The following is a 17427-nucleotide window of genomic DNA, read 5'->3' as shown; positions in this document are numbered from 1 at the left end:
GGCCTGGCATCTCACTTCAGACACATGGGTACCAAAGGTCGATCTTGGCTTTAGCCATGGAAGCCGGCTCAATTCAGCCTCCTCCCAACCAGGCAGCCACAGGCCCATCAGGTCACCTTCACCAGAACAGATGGGATGGGGCAGGGCAAGGAATATTACAGTTGCTGAGGGCTTTCGGGCTCTACTGACCACCGGTCTCAGTTTATTGTTGTTCTACGATGGTGTAGGCTGGCTAGTTTCTGCCCTTCCTCTGCCTGTAGCCTAGCAAGGTCATGGCCAGGGGCAGATTATTCCCCCTTGACTAGGGTGGCTGGCTTTTCCTTTTACTCTGGAGTTCATCCATGTGGAGCTTATCCAGGTACTGCTGGATTTTCATGGATTCCTGCCGCCAGCGCCCCAGCTTCCTGAGCTGGTCTGTCATGAACTTCTTCTTCAGGTGGTCATAGAACTGGCTGGTCTTTTTCTTGGTCTTCTCTATGGCTTTTATCTTAAACAAAACAGAGCTGATGTTAGGGGGAAGAAGTTAGTGCACAGAAGGGAACACATCTGTGCAGCTGACGGGGGGCGGGGGATGGGCCAGCTGGACTCAATATTCCCTCAACAGGTTGACTCAGAGCGAGCCTCAGTTTCCCGATTTGTAACACGCGGGCATTGAGCTGCATAACCCCTACGGTATCTCTGACAGTCTGCAGCCCGGGAGCCTGATTTGCACCTCAACATCTCTACTGGAAAACTGGTCAGAAAGAGGTGGGGGGCGGGGAGGGTGGAGAAAAGGCACAGCTGGTTCCTCCTCCTCCTCAAATCCTATCACCCTGTCCCTATTAGTCACTTAGTGCTTCCCACATACTGTCTCAGGCATCCCCTACATCACACGGACCTCTGCTGATTTTGTCTAGGGTATCATTTCTGTCCTGTCCCCACCGAGACTGTAAGCTCTGGGAAGGCACAGCATTTGCCTCACTCGCTCATTTGCTTATTCCAATGAGCTAGCTGTGAAGTGACGCAAAGACCCGCCGCAGGTCTTCAGAGAGACTACAACACAGTCAGGAAGCTGGGGCACACGCCCAGACGTTTCTAAGTGAGGCAGAGAACAACCCAGCCCTACGAAGAAGTACAGAGCTCAAAGACGGGAGAGACCAAGAAAAGCCTCATGGAGGGTTGACTTCTAAATTGGGATTGGGTTTTGGAGGATGGGGAAGTGTTGGGCCTGTGAAAACAGATCCAGGTGGGAGGCGATCCTGGGAGCTGACATGTTCACAAACCCTCCTGGGGATTCTAAGCCCTGACACTGTCTCAAAACCCAGCACAACGTAAGCAAAGGAAAACTCCATAAACGCCATGATTATTGTGCAAAGGGAACGAGGGATGAACCAAGAACCTGAGCGGATCTTGGGAACAAGGGATGAAGAGGGAGAGTGGGTGGGTTCTCAGAGTGTGCGCTGATGACCCCCAAGACCCAAGGGCTTAGCTGTTCTTGTCAAGGTCCTGAGCAATCAGTGGCTGGCCAAAGCTGCCTCTTCTCACGTGAGCACGTTTACGGGGGAGAGCAGAAACACTGCCATGCTGCCACTCAGGCCTCAAATCCACTGAGCTCCTACAAGCGGGGCCCGTAGCAAGTCTACAAATAAGGAGAAGACAGTCTTCAGCCTTAAGAGAAGATGTCAGTCAGGTTTGCAACTCTACCACGATGTCCTGTGCGACCTTAGTGAAGTTACTCCGTCTCTCTGAGCCTCGATTTCCTGAACTATTAATAACACATAATACATAATGGATATTGAATACCTAGAACACATAAAGGCCCACTACAGCTTTAAAAGGACAGCTTCTGGATGCCTGGAGGGTGGCGCAGTCCTCTGGTACCTACGAAGCACCTCAGGAGAGGCTCCAGTTACAACATCTCACAGATCCTCACCCCACTCGCCAAAGGCAGAACATCCCCTCCCCCGCTGGTGATCGAAATTGGCTCCCAACCCATCCCGGGCCAGTCAAAACAGCCCACACCACCTGGCCACACCGCCTGGGGCAAGGATGGGCCAGGGACACACCCTGGGCCAACCAAGGTTTCCCCAGGATTTGTCTGATGTGAGCAACAGCGGAAGCACTCCATTTCGTTTCTAGGCTTCCTGTGGCCATGCTCCCCAGGGACTGCCAGCCTGACGATGATGCCAACATGCACAAAGACACGGAAAAGAGATGGAAAGGGAAAGTGGAAGACACATCCCGTGGTACTGGAGTCCCCGGCTCCTCTCAGCCCAAACGTCAGTGACCCGGCCCTACCCATCCTTGATGACGTAAACACATTATTCTCCATTTTACTTGTACTAGTTCAGTTTGAGTCACCTGCAACAGAGAGGATCCTAATAGATCCTATTTTACAAATGAGAAAAGGGAGTCCTGCAGGAAATGTCATTCCCTGAGGTCTCACAAAGCCAGCTTGTCCATTGCCAAGTCCACCCTCTTTCCACTACACCGTGCCGCTGGAGCTTAGCAGAGGGAGACACACCCAGACCCCTGCTCTTCTTTTGGTCTCTTTGGCCTTTAAGAGGATTTAGCTCTATCTCTCGAGCCTCTCCTACTCTTTTTAATGTCAGAATCTCATAGGCCCGTCTAGATTTGGCCCTGGAACATGGAGGGAAGCCAGCAGAGTCAAGAAGGGGGCAGCAATTCAATGCTGGGCTTCCCTCTCCACTTGAAGAAATGAGTACATTCTCACAGTCCATCGTGTTCACCAGCCTCTTCCTAGTGCCCAACACAGTGCCTGTCCTAAGTAGTCCGTAATGATGCATTTAATGAATTAAGTTGAGTCTGTGTGGTGACAACAGTTTTCCCTCCCCTTCTTTACAGGCTTTTGGGGAAGCAGGTCCAACCCTACTTGTCCATAAGCAGAAAGGGGAAGGGTCTCAGTGCTCCTCCAGGTAACAGGGGGAATTCCTAAAGGAAAAAACAGACCAAAGTGTGTTGATGCCACTTCAAGCTCCAAGACCCAAGATTTCTTTCTACAGGAGATAGTAGGAATCCATTCATCGATCTCCTAGAGAAATAGCATGATTGGAGGGAGTAAAATGCCCCAAGAGCCAAGAAATATGGAATCCTTCTCCCTGGCTTCCTCAGCCCAGGAATAGCTGTGACACCTGGGGCAAATCAGTAACCTCGAATCTCAGTTGCCTCCTCTGTAAAATGGGCTTTAGAGCACCTTAATGGCTCCCTATCACCTCTAAAATCTGTGATTCCCCACCACCCCCCAACCAGGCTATTGCGGAGGGTGAAGTGAACATGGGTCAAGCCACTAAAACCTTCTAATGCAAAAGCTTTTGATGACTTTACCTCCATCTCACAGATTCGCTGTGCGTTGGGGTTGTCACGAGTAATCACCCGGAATAAGTTGCTCTTGGGTAACAATTTTTTCACCGCTGCTTCACTGGAATTCATTAAGCTGGAAGTAGGAGGGAAAAGCAGTTTGGGGTGAGATGGCCAGGGCTAGGACAGGGACGGATTTGATGGTGTCCTAGGGGAGTGACTGAGTCTTCCCCAGGATTCTTAGGAAAGGCACAGCTGTCCTCATTGTTGGAGGAGCAAGGGAGTAGGCCTCGGCTTCTGTGCACCAAACGGGTATTTTCTGGATGGTGAGAGGAAAAGTCATCCTGAGAAAGACAGAAAGGCCCAGAGCAGTCCACAAAAAAGGGTGAACAGGACTCAAAACTGTCCTCAGAAGCAGCCATCTTAAGGAGAAAAAATAGGATGAGATGGGAGGTGGGGGTCTTAGAGATGAGCAAAAGTTGTAGGGTAGGGTAAAGAGGGATGTAGGGTAGGGTAAAGAGGGATGAATCTGGGGAGGGGGGGTGAAGTGGGGAGCACTTGCTCCAGAGCCTAGGTCTAAGAAAGATTGGCAGGGGGAGGGATCAGAGGAGGCAGGGAAAGGAGGGTTGGAGGTTAGGCTGGTTAATAGGGGAATTCTAAGAGAAGAAGGAACTCTAAGGGAAGAAGTCTTGGAAAAAGTCTAGAAAAGTGAGGGAAGTTTGTGGTGGAAAGAGGTTTGAGGAGACTTCCTAAGATGAGAGGAAGGACATGGGATGGGAGGGGTTGGGTCGGGGTGGGGAGCAGGGTATGGACCGGAGCCAAGTGCTCCAGGTGAAACTAGGGATGAAAATTTGGCCAAAATGAAGAATAGGTCAAGAATGGATAACACCAGGTTTTTGCTTTTTGGTAATTTAGTTATACCATGAAGCGGTTTTGCAAATATGTACCCTAAAATGTTTTTGCCCATTTCAAAATAATTGTTCCTATTTTCTTCCCAAAAATTTGTAAACTAAATGTACAATAGGGAAGCAATGGAATAAATTGTAATTAGGCCATACAATAAAATACTCTGCAGTCATGAATAAAACAGATCTCCATAGTGCATTAGGTGGGGGAGTAGGGAACACAACAGTGAAATTTCTTGTGAAAAAATTTTCCGCCAAAAGATGTATCACCATGTTGTAGGACATATATACAAATAGATCTGGAAAAATGTACACCAAAATGTTTACAGTGATTGTCTGCGGCCATTCGTTTTGCTTGCTTGTCTTATGTTCCTATAAGTGTATGCTACTGTGATAGGACAAAAAAGACAATATTTAAAGGTTAAAACAGGGGCGCCTGGGTGGCACAGCGGTTAAGCGTCTGCCTTCGGCTCAGGGCGTGATCCTGGCGTTGTGGGATCGAGCCCCACATCAGGCTCCTCTGCTAGGAGCCTGCTTCTTCCTCTCCCACTCCTGCTTGTGTTCCCTCTCTCGCTGGCTGTCTCTGTCTCTGTCGAATAAATAAATAAAATCTTTAAAAAATAAATAAATAAAGGTTAAAACATTGTGAAGGATTAAAATTTTTTTTCTAATTCATTTTCAGCCAATTTGGAGCTATGGTTTTATGAATGGTTTTACACTTACAGACTAGTATAAACAAATGTCCCCAGTCTCCCATTTACATTTTTCTGGCAACAAAGGCATGAAAATAAAAAGGATGACATACAAAAAACGAGATGCTCACATAAAAACGTCTCCCATATCCTGTTAAAAAAAAAAAAGTAAAATATTTAAAGACACATAAAACGCGCTTCGCCTACTCAGTGTTGCACCAGATTTACCAATACTTGTTGGAAAATTTTTAAAAGGTGGGGGGCAGTGACTGTAAACATCCCCTTTCAAGTAATAAATGGTCATTTTGAACCAAATTGTTTTCCAGCGCAAGGTCTCTGTGGGAGCCTAGAGGATGCTGCCGGGATGGTGGAATGGAAGGGAGGGAGGGGAAGTTGGGGTCTGTGGGGACTCAGGCTGAGCTGAGGGCCTTTCCCAGGACTACTGGGTCACGTAGAGCCTGAGGAGAGAGATGTCAGGCCTGAGGGGACCTGAGCCTCGCTAGGCTCTAACGAAGTTCAAGTCTGGCCCAAAGGGCGCTGGAGACTCCTGGGCTATAAGATGTCAAGCCTGGGAGACTAAAGGGCCGGGGAGATTCGGAAGACACGCAGGTGGGACATGGGAATTCCACCTTCTCCCGAGAGTCCGGGCTGAGGGCGTTTGGGCCCCCCGGGGTGCGAGGAGCTGGACTGGGAAGGAGCTGGGGCTCGCATCCGTGAGAAATCCAGGCTCTCTTGGGGTTTAACAGAGTGTTAGGCTCTGAAGAGCTCGGGGCTCTGGGAGAGCCAAGGCCGAGGTCCCAAGGGCCGCTGGAGGAGCGGGGATCTGAGAAAAGCCCGGGACACCCGGGCCGCACCTGAAGAACACCGGCGGCTGCGCGCTCCGCGGCGGCGGGAAGATGACCCGCGGGCGGGTCCCTACGTTGGTTTCCGGTTGGCTGCTCAATCTAACATGCGGGGAGGCCGAGGCCCGGTGGGTGCCGGAACTGGTGGCCGCAGCCCAAGAAACCGACGGCAAGCCCAGATCCCATGTGACCGAGGGCCTGAACGGCCGGGCAGCCGAGTCTCCCATGATCGAGAAGGACTGGGCAGTGGGAGCCAGAGGCCGGTGCGGGGAGGCCCAGGCCCGGTGGGTCCGGGAACTGGTGGCCGCAGCCGAAGAAACCGACGGCGAGCCCAGATCCCATGTGACCGAGGGCCTGAACGGCCGGGCAGCCCCGTCTCCCATGCTCCAGAACGACTGGGCAGTGGGAGCCAGAGGCCGAGCCAAAGTCGGAGGGCGAGCGCGCCGACGCTGAGTGAATCCCTGCGCCCACTCGGCGCGCAAAGGCGCGTTGCCCGGGAGACGCGGGACGGAAGGTGGAACGTTGGGGCGGGACGTATGCGCGGAGTCTAGGAGGCTGAGGACGCAGCAAGATTGTCCCTCAGCGGCCGCCGTGGTGCAGCGGGCGCGTTGTCTTGGAGACGGGCTGGGCGAGATGGAGCGGGCGGTCGCGAGCTGAGCTGACACTACCTCTCCGCTAGGACTCCTGTGGCCCCGCGTGATCGCTGGGCGGGTAACCGCGTAAGGCCGGGCGGGGCAGCTCCAGGGAACGGAGACGAGGCCGGGGTTTCTCCGAAGACCCGGCACTGCGGATTCCTCCCCGAGAGGAGGGACCATTGCTATGGAAACCAGAGCGCGGGGCAGCGGGGAATTGTGGCTCCCGGTTGGTGACCGATCTTCTGTCTCCCCGAGACCCTCACCTGAGGCTTCGGGCGCGGTTGCTTCCTGAACGAACCTGCCCTCCCGCCCACGGGAGAGAGGTAAGACTGGGGGGGGGGGGGGGGGTCTTAATATCCAGCAGGCGAGGGAGCCCATTACAACGTCAACTCCCCAGAAAACCTAGGAGGCTCACCCCTGGAAGTGGCTCTTTGCTCTTGTCAATCCGTGGACTTCGTTCCACGCTTATAACCCAGGATTAATGAACGCCCCGCGGTGTTTGCCGACTTTTCCCACACGTGATGAAACTAGAAAGACCAGCTTTCGGACCTTGCTCTGTGACCCTAGACAGGCCCTTTTCTCCTCTCTACTTCACTTTCCCGTGTGTAAAATGGAGATACTAACTACAGACACCTATTATGTTGGCTTGAAGATCGAACCAGATGAAGGAAGCCAAAGGCTTTGTAGGCTATAAAATGGTGAAACTAATCACCACCATCCTCCCCCTCACGCTAAATGTTCTTCAAATCTTTGTGTCATTTCTTGAGGCAATCTTTGCAACTCCCTCGCCCCGAGCCTGAAATAAATCCCTTTATTCTTCATTCCCATAAGCCCTACATTTCAATGTCCCTAACAGCAGCAAGAATAGTTACCATTTATAGAGGACTTAGTCTGTGTCAGGCCCTGTGTTAAACACTTTACCTGGGGTTATCTCATTTCATCCTCAGAAGATCCTTGTTAAGACAGGCACTGTTATCCCTATTTTCCAGCTCTGTTGTGCCTGTAATTGCCTATTTAATGTGTGTCTCTCCCACAAGACTCTGAGCTCTGTGAGAGGAGGGGTCATGACTGTCTTGTACATTTCAATATCCCCAGATATTGAATCTCTTGACTAGCATGTAAAAGTGTCTCCTCCCATCACTACCCTCACCTTCAAGAGAAGTGTCTTCTCTGCACACTTTGTCACTGTGATGAATAGCAGTTTCCTCTATTCCTGTTGCCCACTGGGCACTAATGTTGGGAATCCTCAGTCCACATTTCTCTGGGTTTTTGGGTGATAAGGATCCATCATTTTGGGTGATGGAACATCCCTTAGCATTTAGGCTTTCAACTGAGTTTTAGGGAGCTTTTTCTCTGCCCCCACATGACCCTTGGCACCAACAGCCCCATCTGGCCTTCCTGGGGTGAGCCTGATGCATTTGACTCTAGGGCATTGGCTGGTAGGATTTCCTGTGTAGCCTTTGGCCTTCCTCTCCAGCAGCTTAGGAACCACGCTCACCTCCACCAAGCTCTTCCCCCAAATTCTAGACAAACAAGGCCAGAAAACTCATGCTTTCCAGAAGATCTCTGAGCTGGCAGAGTCGTGGTTATTGGCGTCATTCCTCATTCAACAAATATGTATCAAGCACCTACTTATATGGACACAGAACTTAGCACTGGTGATACAGTAGGAGTAAAGATAGTTACAGTGAATCCCAGTAGAACTCACAGACAAATCAAGACGAAACCACATCTTCAGGAAGTGGTAGGAAGAGGAGCACATAAGGCTCAGAAAGCCTGGAGCAGGGACTTGATTAAAGCTGGGGGAGGGGTATGGTTCCAAGAGGTTTCCCTCAGAAAGTGACCCTTAGCTAAGATCCCAAGTCCTCTGCTGAATGGAACAGACCAGGATCTGATAGACTTGTTCTGGGCCAAGAGAGCAGCAAAAGCAAAGGCCCTGGGCCAGGGAGGACTTGGTATCCATCTGGCACTGCAAATGACTCAGCCTAGCCAAGGCCCTTCAGGGTGGAGGAAAAGAGGCTAGAGATGGGAAGGAGCCATACCACAGATGGCCTGGACAGTCAGACCAAGGGGCTCCATCTCATCCCGACAGTGGGCAGCCAGTGAAATATATTAAGCAGGGGAACAGAACTCTGCTCCTCGTTTGTCTCTGCCTGATGAAGACTGCCATTTGGCCTCGAGAAGTGTGCTCTAACTCCGGTACTCCTGTTTCAGAAGAACATGTGAAAATGTGCTGTTTTTGCAGCTTTGTTCAAGACTGGGAGCGTAAAGGGCCTGGGATTTCTAGGAGAAAGCAGGGGTGTGCCCCTCCCTGGGGTGCATGCCATAGCCCTGCTGTGTACAGCGTCATGCTGGTATAGCTCGTCCACCTGATGCCCCTCTGCTTCTCTGGGAGCTGCTATGGGGCCGCTCATGCTGGCCTCCAAGAAGCTTCAGACGCCTTCTTCCCTAGGCACTCTCCTTAGAGGCAAGGTGCAGGAGCTTGGTTAATGATGTGGGACTCTAATTTGATGTCACTTTCACAGGGGCACATCCTGTCTCTTCAGAGGGATTCTTGGAGGGGGGATGCTAGGACCCTCCTCTCTCTTATACCACCAGTGACTCCTCATGTCACTGCTTCAGAGTCTCATGATTTGAGCATAAGGTCAGAACAGAAGCAAGACTGTGCAAGTGGCTCCCGCTTAGAGGGAGAAGAAGGCTGTGTGAACCTAGACAGAGAGGCCAGGGCACAGGTGATGGACACAGTCAGCCTGCCCAGCTAGAGATGTGGAGCCCCTCAAGGGAGGCCTTGACTTCCAGACTTGGAGATTAAGTTCTCTGGGTAGTTCTGCTGTGATGGTCAGAGGACCACCTTGGGGATCCTGTTACAGACCCATCCATTCATTTCCCAGAAATCCCCTGGGGTTGGCTCTCTGGCCCAGCTGGGCTCCTGCTGTCCTAAACATTCTCTCCCTCCTTGTAGTCTTCCATGGCACAGGCCGACAGAAAGATGTAGCCCTTGTGCCTCCTGGCCGCTGACCCACCGGCCTGATGACCGCGCCCCCGTGTACGTTTCCGGCTCGGTTCCGGCAGCCCTCGGCCAGCGGCCTCTCGCAGGTCACCAGCAGCCTGTACCTCAGCAGTGGGGTGGCGGCCAACAACAGGCCTATGCTCGCCAGCAACCGGATCACCACGGTCATCAACGTGTCGGTAGAAGTGGTGAATACCTTCTACGAGGACATCCAGTACATACAGGTGCCTGTGGCCGACACACCGATCTCGCGTCTCTGTGACTTCTTTGACCCCATTGCTGACCACATCCACAGCGTAGAGATGAAGCAGGGCCGCACGCTGCTGCACTGCGCGGCTGGTGTGAGCCGCTCAGCTGCCCTCTGCCTCGCCTACCTCATGAAGTACCACGCCATGTCCCTGCTGGACGCCCACACGTGGACCAAGTCATGCCGGCCCATCATCCGCCCCAACAGTGGCTTTTGGGAGCAGCTCATCCACTACGAATTCCAGCTGTTTGGCAAGAACACGGTGCACATGGTCAGCTCCCCTATGGGCGCGATCCCTGACATCTACGAGAAGGAGGTCCATTTGATGATTCCACTGTGAGCCGTCCTGCCAGCCCCCGCACCCAGGTCAGAGGGGCAGATCTGCTGTGGACCCTCCACCACGATCTGAACTGAAACGTTCCACTTTCCTTGATACAGAAGAAACAGATGATACCTTTTATAAGGGCCAGAAAAAAAGGAAAGGTGCTGTAAACCTTAAAGGTGTTTTAACCTTATTATCTATATCTTCAAAGATTAATTCACCAACTGTACAATGGTGCAGAGAGGTTTCCTACCCTGGTAAGTGACGGCTCATGGCTGCTGGCCAGAGGGGAGAGTGAGGCCCGTGCCCAGGTCAAATGGCCTAAAGTGTTTGGCAAGCCTGGAATCCTGCTGCCCTCCCCCAGACCGACTAACCCAGGAATGAGTCAGCCACAATTCCACTAAATTCTTTCAAACCCAAAGCCAGAGCCTTAAGCATCTTTGTGCCTCCTGTGCTGTTCACAGTAAGCGCGCCAGCCCACTAGGTGAGTGGCCTGCAAGTGGTGCTCCGGGAGTCCTGGGGGCCCAGGCCAACTCTGCTTCCGCCTGCGACCCACAGGGGCCCAGCTCTGGTTTTCTGGATTTGATTTACACATGACATAGTTTTCAAAGAAAGCATTCTACAGTATAAAATGTTTAAAAATATTTTCGATTTTGAGTGCTGTTGTCTCAAGTACCCTTGGCAGTCCCCTGCCAGCCTTCGATGAAAGGTGGCATTCGTTTCCTTCTTGGGGGCACATGTGGAGAGCAGGCCTGACATCGGGCGTCAGGGGTTCCTCTCACAGGTCTCAGTTTGAAAGGCTGGAGCTGCAGACCGGAATCTAGCCTTGTCACCTCCTCCCCACGTGATCCGGAACTCTTGGCACCTCAGCTTTCTCATCTGTCCAAGCAATGACAGCCCTTTCCTCACAGCATTGTCATGGAGATTCAACGATTCCTTAACATGGCTCCTGGCCCGTGGTACGTGCTTGTGGTAGCAACTTTCCTCACGAATGATGCTTTGGCCCCGCTGGTCTGGATCAGCGCGGTCATCCTCATGGTGGCATTTCCCCCATCTGTGCACAGCCCTTCACTGTTTACAAAGTGCTCTTCCAGAAAGTCATCCTGTGGGGGGAAAAAGTGGTTTGAGGCCTTTCGGACCCTACCTTGGAAGAGGCCTAGACCTCGTAGCCTTTTCAGAGTTCCCATTGTGTTTCATCCATGTGTGACCAGGGGTCCTAAAGCAAGGAGCACACTTTCAGCTTCTCCCAAAAGACCTTGTTTAGATTGCTGACCATTAATGCCAATGCTGGCTAACCACTGGGGTCCATGGGGACAAATGAATGGGCCCCACCTATAGGCCCTGAAATCCAGGATGGTTCAAAACCCCCAGGGGCCTGAGGATCTGACTCAAGACCAACTATTCTAATCCAGAGGTTTTCGGACGAGCGATATATGAGACAGACAAAAGAACAAGTGCTCTGTGACTCCAGAGGCCAGTGGAAGCCAAACGCCTTCTCCTTCCAAACCTACCCCACCCCCACACTTCCGTTGAGGGCATGCCCAGGGGTGTAATTTTAGGGTGCAGGAGAGAAGGAAAATTCCTGCTTTAGACTGACTTCTCGTTTTACAGGCGAATAAACAGACCCACAAACACCAGGGCCGGTGTGGCAGAGCCCCCACAAAGCAGCATTTCTGGAAGAAACCCAGATGGAAAATTTCTTTCATAGCCTTTTTAAAGAGAAATTGATTGGGACATATTTCATTTTCATTTTTAAAATTTTTGAATTAACATGCCATAAAATTAACTTTTTTGCATGTACAATTCTAACACATTTGTGTAACTACCTCTGCCATCAGGACACAGAGCAGTTCCATCACCCACAAAATTCTTTATGCCACCCTTTGTATTCAGACCTTCGCCCTGCCCCAGCCTCTGCCACATACCAATCTGTTCTCCGTTCCTATAGATCTGCCTTTTCTAGAATGTCACATACATAGCATCATAGAGGATGTAACCTCTGGAGACTAGCTTCTTTGAGTGTGTCTTTGAGATTCATTCCATGTTGCTTTTTATAGCTAAGTATGTTCCATTGTGGGTGACCACAGTTTTAATCACCCATTGACGGATATTTGGGTTGTTTCCAGTCTGGGGTAATTTTGAGTAAAACTGCTACGAACATTTGTATTTAGGTTTTTATGTGAACAGAAGTTTTCATTTATCAAGGTATATACCTAGAAAGTGGGATCGATCAGTTATATGATAAAGGTTATGTTTAACTTTATGAAAAACGACCAGACTTCCAGAGTAGCTACACTGTTTTGCGTTCCACTGTGAGAGATCCACTTTCTCCCTGGTTTTTGGTACTGCCGATATTTTTTGTTTTAGCCACCCTGACAGGTGTGTGGTATTCGCTCTTTGTGGTTTTAATTTGCATTTTCCTGATGGCTAATGATGTGGAGCATCTTTTTATGTGCTTCATGGCCTTCCACATACCCTCTTTGGTGAAGTGTCTATTCAACTCTTTCGCCCATTTTAAAATTGGGCTGTTTTCTCACTCTTGAGTGTTGAGAATACTTTATATATTCTGGATACAACTCCTCTCTCAGATAATAGATCTGTAAATTTTTTTTCCCAGTCTAGCTTATCTTTTTATTTCTCTTAGAAGTATCTTTTTTTTTTTAAGATTTTTTATTTATGTATTTGACACAGAGAGAGACAGCCAGCGAGAGAGGGAACATAGCAGGGGGAGTGGGAGAGGAAGAAGCAGGCTTCCCAGCGGAGCAGGGAGCCTGATGTGGGGCTCGATTCCTGGACCCTGGGATCCCGCCCTGGGCCGAAGGCAGACGCTTAACGACTGAGCCACCCAGGCGCCCCTCTTCGAAGTATCTTTTACAGTGCAAAGTTTTTAATTTTGATGAAGTGCTATTTGCTAATTTTTTTCCTTTTATGGACTGTTGTTTTGGTGTCATGTCTAAGAACTCTTTGCCTAACCCCAGATCACAAAGATTTTCTCCGATGTTAAAGTTTTGAGGGTCTAAGTTTTTCACTTATTTTTATGATCCTTTGGTATAAGGTGTGAAGATTAGTTTGAGGTTCATATTTTTTCACGTAGATATCTAGTGGTTTCAACTATATTGAGCTGCCTTTGCTCCTTTGTATAGGTCTGTTTGGACTCTATTCTGTGTGATATATGCATTTTTCTCTTCACCAGTACCACACTATCTTGATTACTATAGCTTTATAGTAAGTTTTAAAGTCAAATAGTGTGAGTCCTCCAATTTTCTTTTAAAAAAAAATTGTTTGGGTTATTCTACTTTCTTTGCCTTTCATATAAATTTTAGAACCAACTTGTCTATATCAACAACAACGATAATAAACTCCTACTGGGATTTCAATTCGAAGTATGTTAAATCTTTTAGCCAGTTTGGGGGAGAATTACCATCTTTTTTTTTTTTATATAGATTTTATTTATTTATTCGACAGAGATAGAGACAGCCAGCGAGAGAGGGAACACAAGCAGGGGGAGTGGGAGAGGAAGAAGCAGGCTCATAGCGGAGGAGCCTGATGTGGGGCTCGATCCCATAACGTTGGGATCACGCCCTGAGCCGAAGGCAGACGCTTAACTGCTGTGCCACCCAGGCACCCCCTGAGAATTACCATCTTTACTCTGTTGAATCTTCCAATCCATGAATATAGTATGTCTCCCCATTGAGTTAGGTCTTTGATGTCTTTCATCTGTGTTTTGTGGTTTTCAGCACACAAATCTTACATATTTTACTGTATTTATACCTAAGTATTTCATTCGAGGGAGAGCATTGTGAAAAAAAAATTTTAATGTTGGTTTCCAATTGTTCATTGTTGGTACTATATAGAGATACAATTGATTTTTGTGTGTTGACTTTGTATCCTGTGACCTTACTAAAAGCATTTTTGTAGATTCCTTGGCAATCTACATGTAGACAATCTTGTCATGTACAAATAGAAATAGATTTATTTCTTCCTTTCCAATCTGAATGCCTTTGATTTATTATTTTATTACACTGGCTATGACTTCCAGTATGATGATGACTATGAGTGATGAAAATGGACATTCTTGCTTTGTTTCTGATCTTAGAAAGTGTTCAGTCTTTTCCATTAATTATGATGTTAGCTATAGGCTTTTTGTAGTTAAGGAAGCCCTTTATTAAGGTAAGGAAATTAGGGAAGAGTAGGAAAGTATTTTCTCTCCTTCTATTTACTGAAAGAGATGTGTGAATTGGTGTTATTTCTTCTTTAATAAATATTTGGTAGAATTCACCAGTGAAACCATCTGGACTTGGAGATTTCTTTTTCAGAAGGATTTAACAATGAGTTCAATTCTTTTAGTGGTTAAAGGACTATTCGAGTTACCTATTTCATCTTGGGTAAGTTTTGGTAGCTTGTGATTTTTCAGAAATAGCTCCATTTCATCCAAGTCATCAAATTTATGCAGAGTTATTTGTAATATTCCTTAGTATCTTTATTATCTGCAGGGGCCACAGAGATATCACCTTTTCATTCTTCATGCTGATAATTTGTCTTCTCTCTTTATTTCTTTGTTAGTCGGGCTAGAGGTTTATCAATTTTTGAAATCTTTTTAAACAACTACCTACCTTGTTTTTTTATTTTCTCTGTTGTTCTTCCCTTTCCTACTTCATTATTTCTGTTCTTTATTATTTCCACAGTTCTGCTTCTTTCAAATTTATCTTGTTCTCTTTTCCAATTTCATAAGGTAGAAACTTAGATTACTGATTTCAGACCTGCATCCCACAAATTTCAATATGCTGCATTTTCATTTTTGTTCATTTGAAAATATTTTTTTCTTTTTTTAAAGATTTTATTTATTTATTTGACAGAGAGGCAGCAAGAGAGGGAACACAAGCAGAGGGAGTGGGAGAAGGAGAAGCAGGCTTCCCACTGAGTAGGGAGCCTGATGCAGGGCTCCATCCCAGGACCCTGGGATCATGACCTGAGCCGAAGGCAAACACTTAACAACGGAGCCACCCAAGCACCCCTCAAAATATTTTCTAATTTCTCTCGAAATGTTCTTCTTTACCCATGTATTATTTAGAAGTGTATAGTTTAATTTTTAAATATTAGAAATTCTACCACCATTTCTCTGTTACTGGTTTCTATTTAATTCCATTATGATCAGAGGACATAAGTTGTATGATTTTATTTTTTTCAAATTTGTTACTGTTTACCATGTAGGATGTGGTCTATCTTGGTGAATGTCTCATGTGCACTTGAGGGAAAAAAAACATTTTGGATAGAGTGGTCAATAAATGTCAGTTTATTGATCGATGATAATTGATGGTGGTTTCAATTCTTTTATACTTGTCCTGATTTTCTGTTTACTTGTTCTATTGATTACTGAGGGAAGAGTGTTGGAAGTATTTAACTAAAATTGTGGATTTGCCTACACCTCCTTTCAATTCCATTAATTTTTTTTTTTTAAAGATTTTTTTATTTATTTATGTGACAGAGAAACAGCCAGCGAGAGAGGGAACACAGCAGGAGGAGTGGAAGAGGAAGAAGCAGGCCCATAGCGGAGGAGCCCGATGTGGGACTCGATCCCGGTACGCCGGGATCACGCCCTGAGCCGAAGGCAGACGCCTTAACGACTGCGCTACCCAGGCGCCCCAATTCCATTAATTTTTGTTTCATGTATTTTGAAGCTTTGTTGTTAGGTACATATATATTTAGGATTGTTATGTCTTTATGGTAAATTGACCCTTTTTTTCAATATGCAATGTCTCTTCACCTTTCTTAATTTTTTGAAGTCTCTTTGTCTGATATGCCTGTAGCCACTCCAGCTTTGTTTTAAGTAATCTTTGCATGATATATTTTTTTTACATCCTAAATGGGTTTCTTGGGGCACCTGGGTGGCTCAATTGGTTAAGCATCTGTCTTTGGCTCAGGTCATGATCCCAGGGTCCTGTGACTGAGCCCCACATCAGGCTCCCTGCTCAGCAAGGAGCCTGGTTCTCCCTCTCCCTCTGCCACTCCCCCTGCTTGTGTGCTCCCTCACTGTCTGTCAATAAATAAATAAATAAACAAACAAACAAATAAAATCTTTAAAAAAAAGAAAAGAAAATGGGTTTCTTGAGACACCATATAGTTGGGGCTTTTTTTACATATCTAATCTGTCTTTTAATTGGTGTGTTTAGACCAAAATTATCAATATTTGGATTTAGGTCTACCATTTTGTTTTCTGTTTGCCCTCTGTTTTCCATTTGTTTCCCTTCTCCTGCCTTCTTTTGGGTTATTGAATATTTTTAAAGTATTCTGTTTTAATTTTATGTAGTTTTTTTAGAGATTACACTAGAGAATATATTATACCTACTCAACTTTTCAGAATCTATTTAGAATTAATATCTTAACCACTTCCCCGTGATGTTCAGTGGATACTGTATTAGTTTTCTCTTGCTGCTATAACAAATAACTATAAGCTCAGTGGCTTGAAACAGTACCTGTTAATATTTCACAATTTCTGTAGGTCAGAAGTCTGGTTGGGCTTAACTGAATCTTTTGCTTAGGGTCTCACAGGCCAAAATCAAGATGTTTCATAAGGCCGAAATTACGTGCGGGTTTTTGTTGTTGTTGTTGTTGTTGTTTTACTGGAGGTTCTGGGCAGGGTTCTGCTTCCAAGCTTATTGAGGTTGTTGACTGAATTCAGTTCCTTGTAGTTGTAGGACAAAGGACCCCATTTCCTTACTATCAGCTGGAGGCTGGTCTTTTCTCCTCGAAACTGCCCACATTCCTTCAAATGCTATCCAAGGGGTGGAGTCCCTCTCACACTTTGAATACCTCTGACTTTTTCTTCTGTTCCATGTCTCTGAATTCAGCCAGAGAAAATTCTCTGCTTTTAAGGATTTGTGTGATTAGATTAGGCCCGCCCAATAATCCAGATAATCCTGATTTTAAAGTCTGTAACCTCAATTAGATCTGCAAAGTCCCTTTTGTCATATAGAATAACATTCACTGTTTCCAGGAAATACGGCAGGGACATCTTTGGAAAGAATGGGCATTCTGCCTATCACAGTTAATTTTTATTGATCTGTCTTCAAGTTCACAGACTTCCCTCTATCATCTCCATTCTGCTACTAAGACCATCCAGGATATTTGCAAGTTTTGATGAATATAATTTCTTAGTTTTAAAATTTTCTATTTGGTTATTTTCTGTATCTTCTATTTTTCTGCTAAGTCTTTTTATCTCTTCATTTGTAAAGTTCTTTTCCAATAATTCCATCCAGGTCATCTCAGTGTTCAGACTTTCTTGGTTCTTTGTATGTAGAGTAATTTTGGATTGAATCCTGAACATTTTGAATATTATGGTTATGAGACTCTAGGTCTTGGTTAAATCCTATGGAAAATGATGAGTTTTTGTTTTAGGAGACAGTTGACCCACTGAGGTTCAGTTCTGATCTGCCCCTTGTGGACTGTTAAAAACAAGACTACAAGCACAAAATGGAGT

The 17427-nt window shown here is 47.0% G+C and overlaps 2 protein-coding genes across 2 annotated transcripts in view; one reads left to right on the top strand and one right to left on the bottom strand.

Annotated features, from left to right (window-relative positions):
- LOC103681120 overlaps positions 1-6551 on the bottom strand; it is a 51817-nt gene extending 45266 nt beyond the window's left edge. The window contains exons 1-3 of the mRNA XM_040619412.1: positions 5749-6551; positions 3325-3433; positions 328-487 (exon numbers count right to left, since the gene is read on the bottom strand). Of these exons, the coding sequence (XP_040475346.1) occupies positions 328-487; positions 3325-3433; positions 5749-6551 (1072 nt within the window). The remainder of the gene's footprint in view (positions 1-327; positions 488-3324; positions 3434-5748) is intronic.
- A 4-nt stretch (positions 6552-6555) lies between these two features.
- On the top strand, positions 6556-12600 carry DUSP18 (dual specificity phosphatase 18). The gene is made up of 2 exons (XM_008710610.2): positions 6556-6694; positions 9334-12600. The coding sequence occupies exon 2, from the start codon at positions 9402-9404 to the stop codon at positions 9966-9968; it is 567 nt and encodes a 188-aa protein (XP_008708832.1). The 5' UTR covers positions 6556-6694; positions 9334-9401; the 3' UTR covers positions 9969-12600.
- The last annotated feature ends 4827 nt before the right edge of the window (positions 12601-17427 follow it).

Source organism: Ursus maritimus, unplaced genomic scaffold (assembly GCF_017311325.1).
Source record: "Ursus maritimus isolate PB19 unplaced genomic scaffold, ASM1731132v1 scaffold_33, whole genome shotgun sequence".
Taxonomy (NCBI): Eukaryota; Metazoa; Chordata; class Mammalia; order Carnivora; family Ursidae; genus Ursus; species Ursus maritimus.
The sequence above is the reverse complement of the archived record's forward strand: the minus strand, read 5'-3'. Positions and strand labels throughout refer to the sequence as shown.